The sequence below is a fragment of the Plecotus auritus genome (genome assembly GCF_963455305.1).
Source record: "Plecotus auritus genome assembly, chromosome: 5".
NCBI classification, from domain to species: Eukaryota; Metazoa; Chordata; class Mammalia; order Chiroptera; family Vespertilionidae; genus Plecotus; species Plecotus auritus.
Genome location: NC_137776.1, coordinates 19962323 through 19981270, shown reverse-complemented (window position 1 = coordinate 19981270; position 18948 = coordinate 19962323). Strand labels below are relative to the sequence as shown.

The 18948-nt window shown below is 35.4% G+C and overlaps 1 protein-coding gene across 1 annotated transcript in view; it reads right to left on the bottom strand.

Annotated features, from left to right (window-relative positions):
• VWC2L (von Willebrand factor C domain containing 2 like) overlaps window positions 1-18948 on the bottom strand; it is a 144866-nt gene that overhangs the window by 123630 nt on the left and 2288 nt on the right. The window contains exon 2 of the mRNA XM_080668995.1: window positions 17979-18441. Coding sequence (XP_080525121.1) covers window positions 17979-18368 — 390 coding nt within the window. The 5' untranslated portion in view covers window positions 18369-18441. The remainder of the gene's footprint in view (window positions 1-17978; window positions 18442-18948) is intronic.

Below are 18948 nucleotides of genomic sequence, written 5' to 3'. Positions count from 1 at the left end.
CACTTTAGGGAGAAAGGTTTCTGACTATGACTTAGGAAATAACTATTTGAGTTTCAATATTATGGCAATGAACATAAACTCACTCTCTAAAGGGAATTTGAAATTCATAATATCTATTGTGTGGATCACAAGGTAAGTAAATCTTCAATCACCCCATTGACTGGACTATCTAGCAGATGATTGCAGGCTTTTACTGCACTAGAAAAATACCATCATAACTAAATCTAGGACAAGAATATGTGTGGAGGAACTGCTGGGGAGACTAAAAAACTCATCTCCTTTTATAATGTGTGTCAAGTTTAATGGTTCCTTATTGAACAAAATTATTTTAGTGTATTATAAAATATTTTTTTTTTTATAAAAAAGCCCAAATTTTAAGCATGTTCATTCTCCTAAAGGGCAGGTTAGCATACAAAGTCTAACAAAGCTCATTCTGAATGTTCTGACAAACAGAACTTGTTTTCTAGGAAGCCCTTTGTGCATATTGTTGAAGGCTGAAGGGACAGGATATATTCTAAGTGTTATGTTGCAGCATCCTAATGGTATCATGTGTGCTTTGGGACATGTGATACTAGATTTTGGACACCATGTGCTCTATGTCTTGGATAATTGTCAAAAATTATCAAAAAGAAGATAGCTTTGATTGCTTCTGCAAAAACTTTCCATTAAACAACTATTTAAAAATCTGATCTCTACCAAGGAAAAGATACTGCTTTAAAAGGCACTCATCTTTTAAAGATAATTTATGGCATAAATTTCATCACTTTATGAAACAAATCTCATTACTTTCAAGCTGTATGAGAAATTTGGAAGATGCTATTTCAAAGTTGCTGATGCCTGTCAGGAATCTCACTGTTCACTTCATTAAAATATACATTAAATTACAGAGTACAAGGATATTTAGCACCCACTGCCATTCTTGTAGCCAGTAATTTGTATGCGGCTGGCATCCCCTAATAATCAATGGATCTAATGGGTTTTAACCAAATTTTACCATCATGTGAAAGAAGACCCACCACATTACTGAATAAAATGCTCCTCGGTGTCCTATACTAATGGGATCGTTGTGACCTCTTCAGTGATCTGCCCTATTGACTGGAGGATGTTTGAAATACAGAGGTCACAAGTCTTATCAAATTATGAACACAGAGCTGGAACTTCTTTAAGAATTTTACTACTGTTGAAGCAAATAAAAAATCAGATGCATAATTTTTTTATAACCATCACTGCTGGTCAACAAATGTGTATTCTTATTATCATTTGAATAACAAGTTAAATTGTAGCTGTTCTGGCTTTTTCTGAGTAGTGGTATTTTGAAAATATATTCTGGAACATTATTTCTAGGAGTCTGTTAAAAACCACTTCATGTTTGTTAAAAATGCAAACATTTTAGCCAAGTGATTGTAAAAAATGCACACAGCTTAGCCTATGTAGATATGATAAACCAGGTAGGTGATAAACAAAAATTCAGAAGTATAAAATGCAAATTTAAAAAATTATTTACTTGGCATATTTATTAAATGTAGGATAAACCAAGATGAACTATGTATCTAGCTTGCCCTCAATAAATGACAATCTGAAAGACAATAGTGATAATCTAGATATCTATAAAAATAAGTATAATGTTTAAGGATTGAGTAAATCTTTATATTTTCAATTGCAATTACTCCAAGATAATGTAAAACTCAAGAATATTGCAAAAAAGTTGATAAAGTGCCCAATATAAAATTACTCATTATGAAGTACAAAAAAGTCCCCTCATTCTTGAAAATTCTTCATTATAGTTACAACACAACAGTGACATTATATTAATGGCTTTTCCCCCCTAAAGTTATTTTTCCTTAAAATATGTATTTAAATAGACTTTGACTTATGTTTCATGGGCAGGCAATTCTATAATTACATACTGACTATTCTGATAAACTGGTCATCTATTGAACCATTTTTTTTTTCCTGAATGTTTTCAAGGAATCTTATGACAATAAAATGCAGTTTTTTTCTGAAGTATGAATAATAACATATGGAAAGAAAATATAGATAAGGAGAATGTAAGTGAAACTGTCTTTCTTTAGTTACAATAACAGATTTATTTTTTAGGTAGGCAGGCACACTTATCAAGGAAATATCAGTTTGTGTTTAAGAGCGGGGGTTGTTCTTTCAGCCTCTAAGATCTTAGGGGAACCCAATGGAATAGACAAAGGCTAAAGGATTCAAGATAAAGATTTGTATGAAGCACCACACCTATACTTGTGAAATAGCTGATAAAAGCAGCAGCCTCTAGTCCTTCACTGATAAGCTGGATTGACAGTTGACTTTGGCACAAGGAAGGTCCTTGACAGTGAACCACGTATTTTCAGTAGAGCCTGTATGTCTCCATGCCAGGGATGCTCCTCCAGTCACCCATTTATGCAGAAGGGAAAAAGTAAGTAATGTTATAACTTCAAAACTTTACTTTCTGACACTGAAAAGGACAGATTATTGATATCACTTAAAAAGCTAGTAATCTATATTAGCATGAAACAAGGCCCATAGGTGGGTGGGGGAGAATACATCACCTTTAGAATTCTACAACCTGAAGGAATTATGTGAGAGACTAATTCGCCAGTCCTATTCTATGGGAGACATTAAAAGGAGGTGATGATGGAAAAGCGAGAGGGCATAACGCAGCCTGCTGGCCTTACATGGTGACATTGAATTGAGGGCTTCTGGTCATCTAGGAGAGATAGGCGTCATAGGCCTCACACAACCAAATTCATTTGTATTGGGAGTGCCAATCAGATTATTACCTAAGAAATCTCTCTTTGTTACTCTCAGTATTTCTCTGGGCAAAAATTTTCTAAAAGTTGAAACATTTTTCTTCATTTTCCATTTGCTGGTAACATTCTCTTGCATGTTACAAAGAGGGAGTAATTAAAAATTAATAAAGTAAAGTGCTTTATAACTGCTAATATTAAAATATATTAATTTTCAAGTTTAAGTCCCAACAGCAATTTTTACTAAATTTTAGACTTCATTATTTTATACTTACTTAACTCACAGCTTACCTCATTCGACAAAAATACATTGAGATGACTTATGGGCAATAAGATGAAAGTATAAAAAATCTTGACTGAGTAGTTTCTTGATAAACCTTCCAACTTTAGTGTGCACTCTTATGCAAGGTATAGCAGATGCAGTCATAATTTTGAAACTATGTATAAATTTGTTAATCTTATTGCCCAGTGGAATTTGGTTGTATGGAATAAGCACATTTGGAACTCAAGTCCTGCCACCAAATACTATTGTTTTACCTTGGCCAGATAACTTAAAACACTTGAACCTGGGTTTTCTCATTTGTAAGATGAAGATAATAATAACCTAATAGCAAAAGGGCTCTAATTTTCTCACTTGATTTTTATGAGACAAAAAGGAACTTTTAAACTATGTGAACTTGTAAAAAATATACTGTCATCATCATAGCTTTCAACTTGACTGGTGTTTCTTTTCTTTATTTCCCTTTGTATATTATCAAGGAAGTTCTATATTAATCATAAATTATTTTTCTTAAATGATGGCATACACATTTTCATTTTAATGATTTGAAATATTGAATTTGTAAAGAATATATTGTTTAGAGTTTTGAAAATAATCTGGGTTTCATCTCTAAAATTTACACTCAGATCATGGTTAGACTGAGAATGACATTGGACAGAATTTTTAGATAGTTAATTAGATTCTTATTTACAAAGATAAAATTTCAATCATTAATCAGATTTGTGACAAAAAGATATATATATTTTTAAACAGGGTAACTTGAGATCACATTTTTTTGAGTCTTGATTGAAGTCTTTTATAGTTTCAATGTGAATGTCCTAGACCTATAGTCTCATCAACAAAAAGAAAATTCTGTGTGATTGTTCTTTTTTTCTCCCTAATGAAGCTTTCTAAATCTCAGCCAAAGGTTTGTTACTTTAGCAGGATTGTTGGAGAAAAATTAAAGTTATACTGAACAATCATTTTAATGTTTTTTTAAATTGATTTTAGAGAGAGAGAAAGGGTAAGGGAGAGAGAGATAGAAACACTGATGAGAGAGAACATCTATTGGCTGCCTCCTACACACCCCCTACTGGGGATCAGGCCACAAACGAGGCATGTTCCCTGACCAGGAAGGAACCAGTGACCTCTTGGTTCATGGATCAACACTCAACCACTGAACAACTTAATTTTTTCCTTGTTACATTTAGGAAAGGGAAATAAAACTAATTTGCAGTAAAAATAAGTTCAGTTTCAGAGACCTGTGGCTTTTTGTAAGGAAAAATATCCTGTACGTAAATCACACCTAGAAAACTTTTACTTTAGAAAATTAACTTTCATTTGAAATGCTAACAGCAAGACACCCATGAAAAATACACATGGTGTCAAAACAAGCCAAAGGAAAATTGTTTGGGCAAAAAATGAAAAAGGATCCCAAGTCAAATTTATAGAAAAGATTCCTTTATTAACTTTTGGTCGAGAATATGTTTGTATATTTTCAGAAAACAACTCTGAGACCATGTGGATTCCTGCAACAGAGAGGAATTGACGGGACTGCTCCAGCCATGAAGACAGAGGAGAAACAGTCCAGAGATGGAAGACGCTGACGATGCCTTGCCATACTAGCAGTCAGCAGCTGTGCGTTGCTGCAGGTTGCCCAGGACCAAACCAGAGAGGGTTGGACCTGCATTACCACCATTTGTCCACCATCCAGAACTGAAATATCATTGCTGACATGTACACATAAGGAACTGTTTGACATTGAAATTGGGACTCAAAAGAACTGTTGGCCCAGAAAGAAACTCAATACAGACTGATTCACTTGCCTCTCAGCATAACCATTATTGCTTGTCTCATTTTTGGTTCTTATAAGTGTATTTCTAGTATCACATGATCTCACTCATCTAGGGGAAATAATGAACAACATAAACTGATGAACAAAAACAGACCCGGAGACAGGGAAGCATTGATCAGACTGTCAAACCTCAGAGGGAAGGTAGGGGAGGGTGGGGGGAAGGGGGAGAGATCAACCAAAGGACTTGTATGCATGCATATAAGCCTAACCAGTGGTCATGGACAACAGGGGGGTGGGGGCATGCATGGGGAGGGGTTTGGGATGGGAATGGGGAGATGAGGACAAATATGTGATACCTTAACCAATAAAGAAATTTAAAAAAAAATAAAGAAAAATGAAAATTTGGTAACTACTGGAAATTTTTACAGTTGACTATGGAATTTCTAAGTCTGAAAAATTATCATCAAGGTCCATGTTTGTTGTTGTTGTTTTAAATTTGTATTTCACTGATGTAGGAATTAAAAAACAACAACAACAACCTAAATTTGCAAAAATATTTGTAGTCAATTCTCACTGCATCCAGAATTCAGGTTTTGTTTGATTGTTTTAATGGATGGGAATGCACTTCTTTAGATGCATGCATCTTTATGGCCATGGAAGTTTTTAAAATGAGATAAATCGAGCCCTGTAAAATGTGGAGCGGGGAAAGAATTGTCCTCATGTTAGCAATGTACTACACTTCGTCAGAAAGATACGGGACTTAATGTGAAATATGTGAGTTAGAACTGAACACACATTTCAGAATATAGGACATGAATATGCTGAAATGGGAAATAGGCCATCTCTACCATGTCTTGCATGACGTCCATAGTGAACTTATAGAAGCTGGTCAGGTATAATGCAGAGAGCACTGGAGTTAGAGGAAGAAGCCTTACCTTCTCATTCATAAAATGAGAATAAAAATGTCTAAGGTCTAAATCATTCAATGAGGGAACACTGGTGCAAAATATTTCATAAAGTTGTCAACAATTACTTGTTTTGATCTGGTTGTGTCACTTCCCTGATCCAAGCCCTTCTTTGGTGATTCTCTGCTCAGTCCTGGCTTCAGCCCCAGCCCCTTAGCCTGGCACTGACATTGTGAGCTCCTCCCATGCTCCCTTCTCACTTTTCTCTCTCACTTTTTGTCTGCTCTGTACCCTATGTTCTGGCCACTAGGGTTACTTCGTATTTCTCTGTACATGCTTTGCATTTACTTTTGCAAAATTTCCTATTTTGTCTAAAATGCTTTCAATGCACTGAAATTCCTACTCTTAAGATACCTTCCTTCAGACTGAATTATTCCTTTTTTTTAGAGGATTTCCTAGAACAGTCATTACAGGACCCCTGTTGTTAATGGCACCTGTATTACTCTTTTGATAGACTAGGAGCACCTGGAGGGTCAGATTTATGTCTTACTATTTTGGTACTCCCCCACAAGACCTATCACTTCTCCATATTTAGTAAAATGAGACACAATAAATCAAAGTATGAATTATGTAAGGTGACTTGAAAAGATATAATAATAGACTGAATAAGTAAGCAGAGAGTATATATATATTTACTTAATGATATAATGGGATATCTATTACATTAAATTAAAAGTACTGACTTGTCACATAATCGGAAGAGAGCACTTGGGATATCCAAATAATGGAATTTTTATTATCTTTGTTTATCTATTCCATTGGAGGATTCTCAGTAAGTGGAAAGTTAATAAATTGTTATACATAATAGTTTATATATTTAGGAAATTATAAATATTATAATAATATATATTTATATTATATATAAATTATTATATATCCATGCAAATTATCATATATCCAAGAGCAAAGTTGTACTCCTTGGAGACAAGCAGATAAAGAGATATGACTAAGCACATCTACTGTTTTAAGTTTGTATATAACACAGGCAAGTTTGTTTAAAGCAGGCAAATCTAGATGCATTTTAAAATTTACCTGAAAAGAGATCCCTGAGACCACCCACAAGCAAAGTAGGTCCTATATTTATCAATACCCAAAGATTTTATAACATTCAGGAATGGAGGTTTGAAAGATTTGATGACAGAACAATTTGAGGGAAGTGGAAAGGAAAGAAAAATAATTTGATTGTAGATCAGAAGTTGGCAAACTTTTTCTATAGAGGGTCAGATAGTATTTTTGACCAATGAGGGTCAGATGGTCTCTGGAGCAAATACTGAACTCTGGAGCAAATACTGAATGCTAGTGTAAAGACACCATAGACATAAATGAATCAGCATCACTATTTCCCAATAGAACTCTATTTACCAAAATAGATGGTGAGCTGAATTTGGCTAATGGATCATAATGTGCTGACCCTTATCTTAGCTTTTTGATTATACGTGACCAACACCATTATCATTATAATTTTAAATAAGTAATTTCCCAATTAAATTGTTTTATTCAACAAAATTAATAAATTCCTATAAATAATCAGAGTAAATGTAATTTGAGGAACTTGAAAAAGAACTAGACAATTGAGGATAAACTGAGATGTAAAGACTTTTTTATCATTAATTGCCCCGAAGAGTTGAAGAAATAAAAGATTATATTGAATCATTAGCAAGATATTTATTAAGCTATGTTTCACTGAACTGTTATTAACTTTAAGATGTTAATAGAAGTTCTGAGGGGAAAAAAGTTTTTTACTGTTAAATAAATTTGTGAAATACTGGATTAAAATCAGTAATAATAGTAAAAATGTCCCATAGTTTTTATGCATCTCCTTTTGTGTGCCAAGTTCTTTACAATTATATCTGTTTTAGAGATGTGTACACTAAGACATACTGAAGTACAGTAACATGTGCCTTGGTCACTGGGTTGGTAAGTGGTAGAGCCCCCTCTAAAATCCAGCTTTCCATCATACTGCTATGATCTGAGCTGTTGAACTGTACATATTGACTCTCAGATAAACCTTTCAAAAATATTCAAGCACTGTCAGTACACTAATGTGGTTGAAACATTTCTAATAGATGTTCAAGGAATCATCACTTCTTAAATTTTACTTGACCATAACAACAAAAAAAAATCCTTACAAAGATTCTCACAGGGGGCCAGTGTTCCCTAGAAGACAGTCTGAACAGGGTTACATTATGGCAGCAATTTCCAAGTCCAGATGATCATTAGAATAATCTGGGAATTTTTAGAAAAAATAAAAATTAAAATAACTTTAATTGTAATTAAAAAGGGAGAGATCAAGGCATGTGAGTTTTTCAGTATTCCTGCCTTAAATGATACTGATAATATGCCAATTTAAGAATATGTTTTTCTTCTAATGCCAGGTAACCTGAGACTTGCATACCCGACCCATTTCACACACTCCATTCTTCCAAGAAGGGAGAAATGAGAGATTGCAGAGTAAGAAAAAAAAAAATCAAGAACCTAGTCCTCAGTTCCTAAAACACCAAATGTATGCAGTGTAGTTCCTTACAAATGTATAGCTAATTTAGTTTCTTTGTTACTTCCTAGCATAGTTACTACCTATGAAAATAGATAGTGTTTAATCTAATGTATTTGTTTTATTTTGGCCTATAGTTTGTTTAATTAAATAATTTTTCATTTTTAGACAAATGACCCTCTTTTCATCAGAGCCTTTGCAAACTTAGAGTACATTTTGCAAAAGGAGACTGTGTCAGACTGATTTTAGATATGCCAATATTTTATTGTTCTTGTGTACTTTAACTCTGGGTTGTCATGGTGATAGGTCCTGATATCACATTTCTATAGACAATTGGCTGAAATAAATCTTTGCATCCAACATATTTATTAGAAAGGAAGATGCAAATAAACAACATTTTTCTGTTATACTTATAGGTGGTAAATTGTCGGGGGGAAAAAGATCACAGGAAAGCAATGTATTAGTATCACGTTTGCCAATAATGAGCTATGTATTTGTTTTCACTGAGTTTCTGTTGGCTTTGTTTTACCATCTGTAAAATGCATTAGGCAAAATAATTTTAAAGTTCTTTTCCAGATCTAAAAGTTCTAGTCAGCTCTTAAAAGTAGGAAGGACCTAGACTATGAAAAACAGACCATAATACTTGCCTTTTATAAATATAATTTATATAAACTCAGACACTAGAAATCTAATACTATGCCAAGAAGTAACAATGGTAGTCAAAGGTCAGTATTAAAACAAAATGATTTCAAAATTCCAGTCAAGTAGTATTTAGTTAAAAAACAACCTTTAAGCAGTTAGAATTTAGTTATAAATCAAAATGTAATACTATAATTTTCAAATTCCCAATACTATTTACTCTTCACGAGACATATATGATGACACTGTAGTATCATATCCATCCTATAGCTAGAAAGATGAAAATTATTTAATTTTTATTTATGGTCACATTGTGTCATAGTAGGGAAAACATAAGAGTTTGACTTCTATCCACTTTATGTGTTTTTTTTAATGTTTTTATTGATTTCACAGAGAGAGAGAGAGAGAGAGAGAGAGAGAGAGAGAGAGAGAGAGAGAAACATCAATGATGAGAGAGAATCACTGATCAGCTGTCTCCTGCACGCCCCACACTGGGGATGGAACCGTGACCTCCTGGTTCATAGTTCAAAGCTCAACAACTGAGCCATACTGGCTGGGTGTATCCACTTTAGAAAACTTTATACAGCCTTAAAATAATATCGTTTGAAAACTTTTTCAGGAGAAAAATGATTTTTCTTGTCACTTTAGTACTTCATTCACGCTTTTCATGGTGTCACTTAGTCCTTGCAAAGATGGCTTTATTGAGATGTGCTATGTGGCAGGCTGGAGGCAAGGGAATTGACAATGGAGGTGTGTTAGACTGAAATTACTGATGCTAATCAGTAGTGATGATAAAAGTACAAAGTCTAGACTCTAAAATAAGCCAGTTCCCAATTAACAATGGCTATTGTTTGAGAAAGATCACCTGGATAAGCAAAAGCACTGATTGCTTCAAATCGCCTCTTAATTATGTTGCAAGCTCTTCCTGGAAAGCTTGGCAAAGTACAACTAAAACATAAACCAGTAAGCTTTCCTTTATAAACACTGCCTGATGTGTAAATCAAGCTGTAGGACAACAAAATAAAACAAAAATAAGAAGAAGTAGAAACACAGGATTCTTATTATCTTAAAGTAAGATTTTCATGAAGTAAGAACATTCCAGCTCCCTCAAATTTAACACACACACACACACACACACACACACACACACACACACACACACGCTGCTCCTGTACACAGGCTTGAATGCATGTATACAGCAATCTCAATTGAGATTATAGAGATTAATCTATAAAATGTGCATAAAATATGTAGACCCGATTTATGAAATAATATATAAAAAGTAGAAAAAATATGCTTGTCCATATCATACAGCTGACCAATTATGTATTTTGGAGACTATAGCCACAATTAAAAAGAGGCAAATGTCTAAAACATCCCAAACCTAGTACTATGGGAGTTCGTTTGGAAGGGGGACTACCAGGTCACTCTGTTTTCTCTTTCATCTTCTCACACCAGTGGAGAGTCAGTAAGGGATGGGCTGAAGTGTCTGCAAAATGGCTGATGGCTGACCTCAGCTCTGAGATCGTCACTCACAGCGACAAGCCCCACAAATCTCAGATGTGGCTGCAAATCAAACATGGATTGCCCATGTGCACAGGGCACAGAAGCCAAGTCACAAATCTTTGTAGTCACTCTTATCACACGGCTACCATCATTAGCAGCGGCATCTTGCAATACGAAGGACAGCGATATATATCAGTGGACAAGCATGAAAAACTATTTCTACATACAACTCATCAAAGGGTTGTCTTACTATCAATTCTCCTAAAATTTAAAAGCAAGATAGCTCTTCCAACTGACAACAGATTATTTCACCCCTTCCAGGTTTATCTTGGAAGGCATTTATACTTACTCCCTCATTTAAAAAAAACCCAAAAAACACATTAAATAAAGAAAATCATTCCCAATTATCACTGGAGTTTTTGAAAAAAAATTATTGTTAAAATCTGATTTATTTACTAGATTTAATAAAGTTTTACAGCATTAAAAATGCCTAGTGAGCACAATATAAAATTAATGAGGGAAAGTACAAGGAACTTTCTAAATTTATGTTTTAACAAAATTGACTTCTATTCTCTGAAACTGGTCAGAGATTATACATATTAAGTAGAATTTCCCTAGCTACTTACAAAGATAGGACTTTCTCATTGAGAGTATTCACCCTGAGACTGTGTGTTCTGCTTGCAGGGCTGAGCCTCGGGTGAGCAAGAGTCATCACTGACTGGAATTACTTCATCTGTGCTATTTTGTAGAATCTTTAAAGGAGAAGCCATTCCTGAATTTACTCAAAGGCCATTGTAATGTTAAAAACCACAATATACCCTGCAAAACAGAAGTTATTTTGCAGAGTCAGCAACTGTAGAATTAGTCTTCTCAATCTCAACACAGATCCCCAATAATAATTATTATTATATAAAATTATGATAATTTTGAGGACTTTCTTTAGATGGAATCTTACAAATGTCCCTGGTAACTCCATTAACCAATTGTCCAGAATTTGTAAAACCCCTCTTGAAAAAAATATTTTAAAATCTCACTCATCTACTCAAGATTCACATGCTTCTTTGTTATTAGAATAAATACAACCTTCACACTGCTGTAGGCAGTTAGAAAGACATAAGCAGAGCAAGGACAATGGGCCAGGTACAGAAGGTCACCATGACCTAGCTGGTTTGGCTCAGTGGATGAATCATTGGCCTGTGGACCAAAGGGTCCCAGGTTTGATTCTGGTCAAGAGCACGTACCTTGGTTGCAGGCTCCTTTCTGGTTGGGGCGTGTAATTGATGTGTTTCTCTCACATCAATATTTCTCTCTGTCTGCCCCTCTCCCTTCCACTCTCTCTAAAATATCAATGGAAAATATCATCCTGTGAGGATTAACAAAATAAAAAAACAACAACAAAAAAAAACCCACACAAAACAAACAAAAAAGACCATCAGGTTGAAAAGACCCAGGTGCCTAGCAATGGACAATCAATTGTAGGGTGGGACCTCACCCCCAGGATGACTTTTCCTCCCCTTGCATATTACTGGTCATGATGTTTGGACCCCCTGACCTTTCCTCCATAGAGATAATATCTTGACCTCAGTTGTATTTCAGCTCTAGGAGCAAATAAGCAATAAAACCAACGGTGGCTGATGTCAGAACCAGCTGCATGGAATAATGACCCCCTTGCCCTGGTGCCAGCCAATCAATCAGTGGAGACCACAACCCTGAATGGACACACCTAGAAGGCTACTAAATATTCTATGAAGATCCTTCCCTGGGACTGTCCCTAAAATCTACACCCTTAAAACCCTTAGGAAGGAGGACCCAGTGTGCTCTCCCACCCGGGAGCAAGCCCGAGCCTTTTCCTACCATCTCCTCTCATTCTCTCTCTCTCTCTCTCTCTCTCTCTCTCTCTCTCTCTCTCTCTCTCTCTGTCTCTCTCTCTCTCTCTCTCTCTCTCTCTCTCTCTCTCTCTCTCTCTCTCGGCACCTTACTGTTAGCTTCCTCACTCCCAAGCTCCAACGGCCTTTCCTTTACATCCATACTTGTTTCCTAAGCCTATTTCTTCTAGGAATTACTTCTTCTACCTCTGTAATTTACCAAATAAATGTTCTCTTACAGTTTCAGTCTTACTCTGAATTCTTTCCTAGCCAGAACCCAAGTACCAAGGTTGCTGAACACAGGTTTGGTCTGACCCCACCGGTCAGATACCTGGTGCCATTCCCACTACCTACAACATCTGGAAAATGCACTCCGTACCCCTTTCCTAGTGCAAGCATAGAAACGGTGCCTTTCATAGAAACGATGCAATGGTGGTGGGTGGGGTGTGTGTGCACTGAATGGTGCTTCTGCAAGGTGTTAACTATTAGTCCCCTCAATTGAGATCTCTTTACAGCCACCACCTTCCCCTATTTTTTCACATATTTGGTCCTTAGTTCCCAGAACATGTTGCCTTCTATTCTTTCACCATATTAGAATTTTCCTTTCTGCTCAAACACTTTTATGGATTTAATGCTACAAGAGTGGACATTCATGATGGGGCACAGATTAATGAGAAAGCTGGTGAGCCTATTTTCCTGTGAAGATACCCACTGAAGAGCAACTCAGTTCTCAACCTTAACTGGGACCTACAGTTTTAATTGGCGGGATGATTTGGCAAAATACTCCAAGTGATTAATTTTTTGTCCTCTTTGCTTCTTTCGTCCAGATTTAAATAGTAAATGCAAAATTCAGGGCAAAAACTAGGCAGCCTACCACAGCATGAGACTATGTTTACTTTTTTTTTTTTTTTAAGCAATAACATGTACATAAAATGTGCAGAATGAGAAAACAATCACACTGAAAAAAATAAAAGTAAGAATCAAAACCCTGACCTGCTGTCTTTGGCCCGCAGTAGGAAAAGGACAGAAGTCAACGCCTGCAGAGAAAGGAAGATCTTGGGTGAATCCAAATACTGAATGAAGGGCCCTAGGTGTGGACTGGAGAAAATCACTTTAAAGTGAGACAGGCTGTGTAAAAGCTGAAACATCTCTCCCAGCTGCATGTAGGATAACCTTCAGTGTCTGACCTAAAACTAAATCAGTACGAGTTTTAAAGTATAAAAAAAAATCCAAAAAGGCTAATTCTAGCTGAGTGAGAGTGATAAAAATACTGAGCAAAATAAGAAACTATTTCTCCCTTTGGGAAACTCAGCATAAGATATAGTTAAGCCAAAACTGACAGAGCCTACATTTCCAATCAACTTTTTTTTTTGTAGAAAATGCTATTGTAATGTATTATTTATACTCCTTATCTCTTCAGAAGTAGGCCTACTGTCTTGTTGCCTGCGTACACATAAAAGAAAGATGAGAGACCCTACTATATAGTGACCTTTATCTTAATACAATATTACTGGAACACTGGAAAATTTAGAGTTTTCAAAAAAAGTAGAAAAATCCATTTTCAAAGCTTGCATCTGTCATGTTGAAAAAAAATCCAACCTTTATACATGTTGTTCTTCATATTGGTGACACTTGTGGCTAAATTTACATTTGAATTTGGTGATCAGAGAAGATTGAAGGAGAGACATGTTTTGCAACTGTGTAGAGTGAGCCAGCACCCCTAAAACAGGAGGTAGTCATTATGGCCCTGGGAGGGAGGCAGACTCCAAGATGAGCCTTGCTTAGAAAGAGGGAGGGAGACAAGTGGAAAGTCACAGGATGGAAATAGGTGTCCCATAAACAAGCTGTGTCATCGTTAGGGGCCCAAAGATTACTCTTTATCTGAACGTTGAGTGCTTCTTTTAACTAATTAAAATGAAGAGATCAACACATAAATAGAAAGAAACATAGGTATTTTAAAGACACTCTAATTAACTTCTTTATTCAATGAGTTCAATTAAAATCTGACTCATATGTCATTCACCAAAAATGTATTGGATGCCTGCACTGTGGTTCATGTAATGCCAGGGTTGGGAGTAGAAGAGAAAAAAGAAAATTCTGTCCCTAGGTTTATCGGGTTCACTGTCTAGTGGGAGAGACAGGCTGTGTCAAATTATATTACTGTAAGTGCGATGAAGGCAGCAGAGGTGGCGAGGAGCTTAGATTCCGCACCCAGGCTGCTTGGGTATGAATCCTACTTCATACACTTGAGAGCTGTATGAGGTTGGGCAAGCTACTTCCACTTCGATGCTTTGGTTTTGTCTGTAAAACAATGCTAAAACAGTATAATACTCATACTGATATTATGACATGACATGCATGTTAATACATATAAAAGTTTTAACAGTGCCAGGCTAGGATTACTGTTCTTGTTTTAATTCTGTGCACAGCATGCTGTGCAATGATACAGGAGAAGAGTGAGACCCAACCCAAGATCCTGCGGTAGGACAATCAGAGAGAGCTTTCCAGTGGAGATGAGATTTAAATGGAATTTTGAAGTAATCTGCTGGAACTTATACAAGTGTGTGATGGCGAGAAAGTATGGGACAGCATGTACAAGCAAACAGGGAAGAGAAGCCACTGAGAGAGATACTTGGAGAGGTCGATGAGTAGAATCTAGGCTATACTAGGCAATTTAGATTTTTATCCTAAACATAGTCCTGAATGTTTGTGCACTTATGCATGCTGGTCATCTCATTCTTTGTTTTCTGCAACAGTCTCACTTCCCCAGCCATCAATTAATCTTCACCTCTTCTTCAATTCTATATTTGGCTACAAGGTTTAAAAACCATATTGAACTAGGTCATCTCTATGCACAACAACCTGCATTTTATTTCTTGTTATTCTTTAGACTGAATCTAAATATATTGGCCCAGTATTCAAGTTACTGTCTCCACTGTCCAAAACATATACAAATGTACTTTTCTCATTATAATAGGATTTTATAAGATCCAGCTTCTTTCTTGTTATTCTCATCTCCTTCCTCTCTCTGCAGATTTTATTCGCCCCAGTCTCTGATTTTACTCAAGCAGTTTCCTCTTTAGCACTTTAATCTCTCCAGATCAATTTTAATTACTTCTTTTAAAACAGGCTCAATTTCGACCATCCTGAAGAAAAAGAAAGTTTGTTGACTAAAACCTTACAGCATGTGGATAAGCTTCTGACACCACATTTCTTGGTGCTGAGCTTCACAGTAACACACTTCAGAGAGCTGCCCCACCCCCACCCCATGTCCTTCCACATTGTCCATGCTTTTCCATGAGTGGAGATTGTATCTTCTAGATATCTTACTTTCCAATGTAAGGACACCTATAGTGTCCTATATACTAAACAGTCCAATAAATGCTTGTAGATGACTATATTATCTGTATAATATAACCTCCATAGTAAGATTATTATGTGAAAGTTTCTTACACGTTTAAAAATTAATTACTTGTCGCTTGCAAGCTGAATTGAAAGAAAATCAAGATAATAGGTTATGGCTGGTATTTACTTAGGTGTATATACTTCACATAGATAAGTAGAACATTTTAAAAAAAGGTTTTGGAATTCTTTCAATTGAATGACTTTTAACATTGGTTTTCCATTATAAAATGTAGGTGAAGTTATAGAGAATTTACAACTTAGAGTAAATCCCTGAATATTAGAGTTTAGAGGAATGAGAACACCATTTATTCAATATCTACTGTGTACCAGGCTGCTAACTTTGCATAAATTATCTCATTAAATCTCTCCAATATCTCCTTCCAAGTAAAGTAATTATTACGATGGTCATTTTTTAGTCATCTGGCTCAAAAAAGTTTAAGGACTCTTTCCAAAGTCTTGAATCTAAGTAATCATTTAGGATTTGAATCAAAGTCTATCTGGCTCTTGAGCTAAAGTGCTTTGAGAGGTTCTGTAGACTTTAGTTAGAATGGAAGTATTTAGAAATAGGTAAAATAACTTGACAATTTGGACAAGTAACAAACTTTCTTGGTCTCAGCTCCACATTCTTAAGAATTTGCCCTAGATAATATTTAAATTGTTGCAGACAAGTGGCATCTTTTTTAAAAAAAATGACATTTAAAGATCTCATGACATAGAGAGTTAGGTGGAAAACTTGTTCACATCAGTGAGTTATATAATGACTACAGCAGGATCATACAGGGGTGGGCAAAAGTAGGTCAATAATAAATAAATAAATAAATAAATAAATAAATAAATAATAGTGTTTCACATACTCACGACTGTAAACCCAATTTTGCCAATGCCAAAATGTATCCAATATTTTAGAGACCATAAATTTATTATTAATGTATTACACTCTAAACTGTTATTTGATGTCAGTAATGGTAATTTGACTAGATTTTCAGGCCTCTTCTCAATGTTTTGCCACAAAGTATTTTAATACATGAATAAGAAAAGTCTAGAATAATATTTATGTATAAGATAGTTGAATGTGATAATTATCTTTAAAAGCCCTCTCCTGTCCTTAGGAATCTATGTAAAATGATTGGTTTTCCTTGGGTAACTTGGAATTAATTTATACCTATAATCTGAAATGGACTGAATGCAATGAAAGGCTAATATACAGAATGCTCTCATCATTACTAGTTAAAACCTTTCTTCCACACATTGACTTCTTTTCCCATTTGACTCTTGTGGAAGAGTTTGGTCAGGGCTAATGACTGAACATTCTTCTCACACATACACAGCCATACTGAAAGCTAGCTATATCTTCTTCTGCTGATGAGGTTTTGAGACTTTGTCACTGAACTTGGTTACATGAAATTAAAATCTTTTAAATCAAGTCATCAGGATGACAGGCAATCCATGGCACAAACTGCCATTGCATTTCAGGAGGATAATTTAATACATTAATTTATACCCTCAGGGCTCCAGTCTGGCTTGTAAGAACCCCTAATTAAAACTAGCCATTGGAGAAAAGAGACTCTAAAAAGAGACTCTAGAAGGAGACAAAAATGAGCTCCAAGTTACTTGAAAATATAATAGAAGGATAAAAGAAAGGCCAGGAAATACCATGGAGGCTGAAAAATTAGTCTTTTTTTTTTTTTTTTTACCACTTTTTACAATGGACTATGATAAAATTTCAGTTCACTCTGGGATCCTGTAAGTAAAAAAACAAACAAAACAAAAACCTACTAATGATCAGAGAACAGAATGCAGACTGTGCTCTATAAGAAGTAGGTCCAGTGCATGAATATGAAGACCATAGCTCAAAATTGTGTCTCTCTAGCATTGCAGTTCCATACACTGAACAGATAGTTCTAGGTTATGGTTAAATGGCTCCAAATACAGGCTACTAAGCCACATCAAAAAATCTTATAAAATTTAAACATTAACTTAATAGACACATAGCTTCCAATTAAGTGTTTCCATCAGAAAATATACTTTATAATAACACAGAAGAAAATTTTAAGGGAAAAAAGATGTCAGCATGCCACAAATAATTCTGAAAGCAAAAATTATTGTGAAACCCTTTAGGTATTGCTCAACAAACCAATTAGCTATTTGTTGACTACAGTGGTACATATTCTAACTGGGTTATTTTTGTAAATTAAAGGGAAATTTAAAAATGTTTTTCCAGCTTTAATTTTAATGTACTAATTTACTAAGTATGTGGTGTGAAAACTTAGTACTCAATAAACATGGATGGTAACTCATACCTTAAATTCCTCCAAGATTTTGTAATTTTTCCCATGATATTCACAAAAGTTTTTCACTTCTTTGCACTCAGGACAGCATCCATTGTGTTCCACTTTAGTACACTTTGGGTGAATTTTAGGGCATTCTGGCTGGTCGCAAACAGGTCCATCCAGAGCACAGACACAAGGGCAGTTGGAATGCCCTGGGAAAAATCGTTCTCCCAACTTGTATACAAAGCCGCTGTCATCCACACACCCTTTCCCTCGATAGTCATCAAAGATCAGATTGTCATTACTGGAGGTCTGGTCCCCTTCATCAGCAGGATAGTCTTCATGACTGATGGCAGCAGAGGTGACCAATCCAGGGATGACCAACAGAAGTATGCAAGCTTCATGAATATGAAGAGCCATCCCCCTCCTCAAAGGCTTCTGGATGTGCTCCTACTACTGAATATACTCAGCTCCTTCCATGGGGAGGGGTAGGCTGAAAATAAATATTTTTAAAAAGTAATTTGACATATATAAAGAAAATATAGATTTATTTAACCCTATGCTCTTAATCTGTTTATTTGGGATCTGTTTGGAAGATAGACTAGCAGTAGACTAAGTTCATGCAACTATCTATGCTTTATTATGAAGTCTAGAGACTTGATCCTTGACAACATATATGGAGTTCTTTCACATAGGAACCTTAAGCTTGAAGTCACCTTCTCATTTTTAAAGGTCTGGCTTTGTCTAATTTGTAATATATTATTTTACTGAACCTCAAAGGGTGATTTTACAAGTGGTTACTTAGAAATAACTCAGAATACTTGAATTTACATTTTCTATTATTCTTTAAACTGTACTAGTCAGTGATAGAACGTATATGCATTATAACCATCTGTACAAAAACTCATGAGATTAGTGAGAAAAATTCTACTTTTAAGAGAAAGGGAAGAAACCAACAATTGAATGTTAATTGTAATTGGAATGGAGCTATTATAAAGGT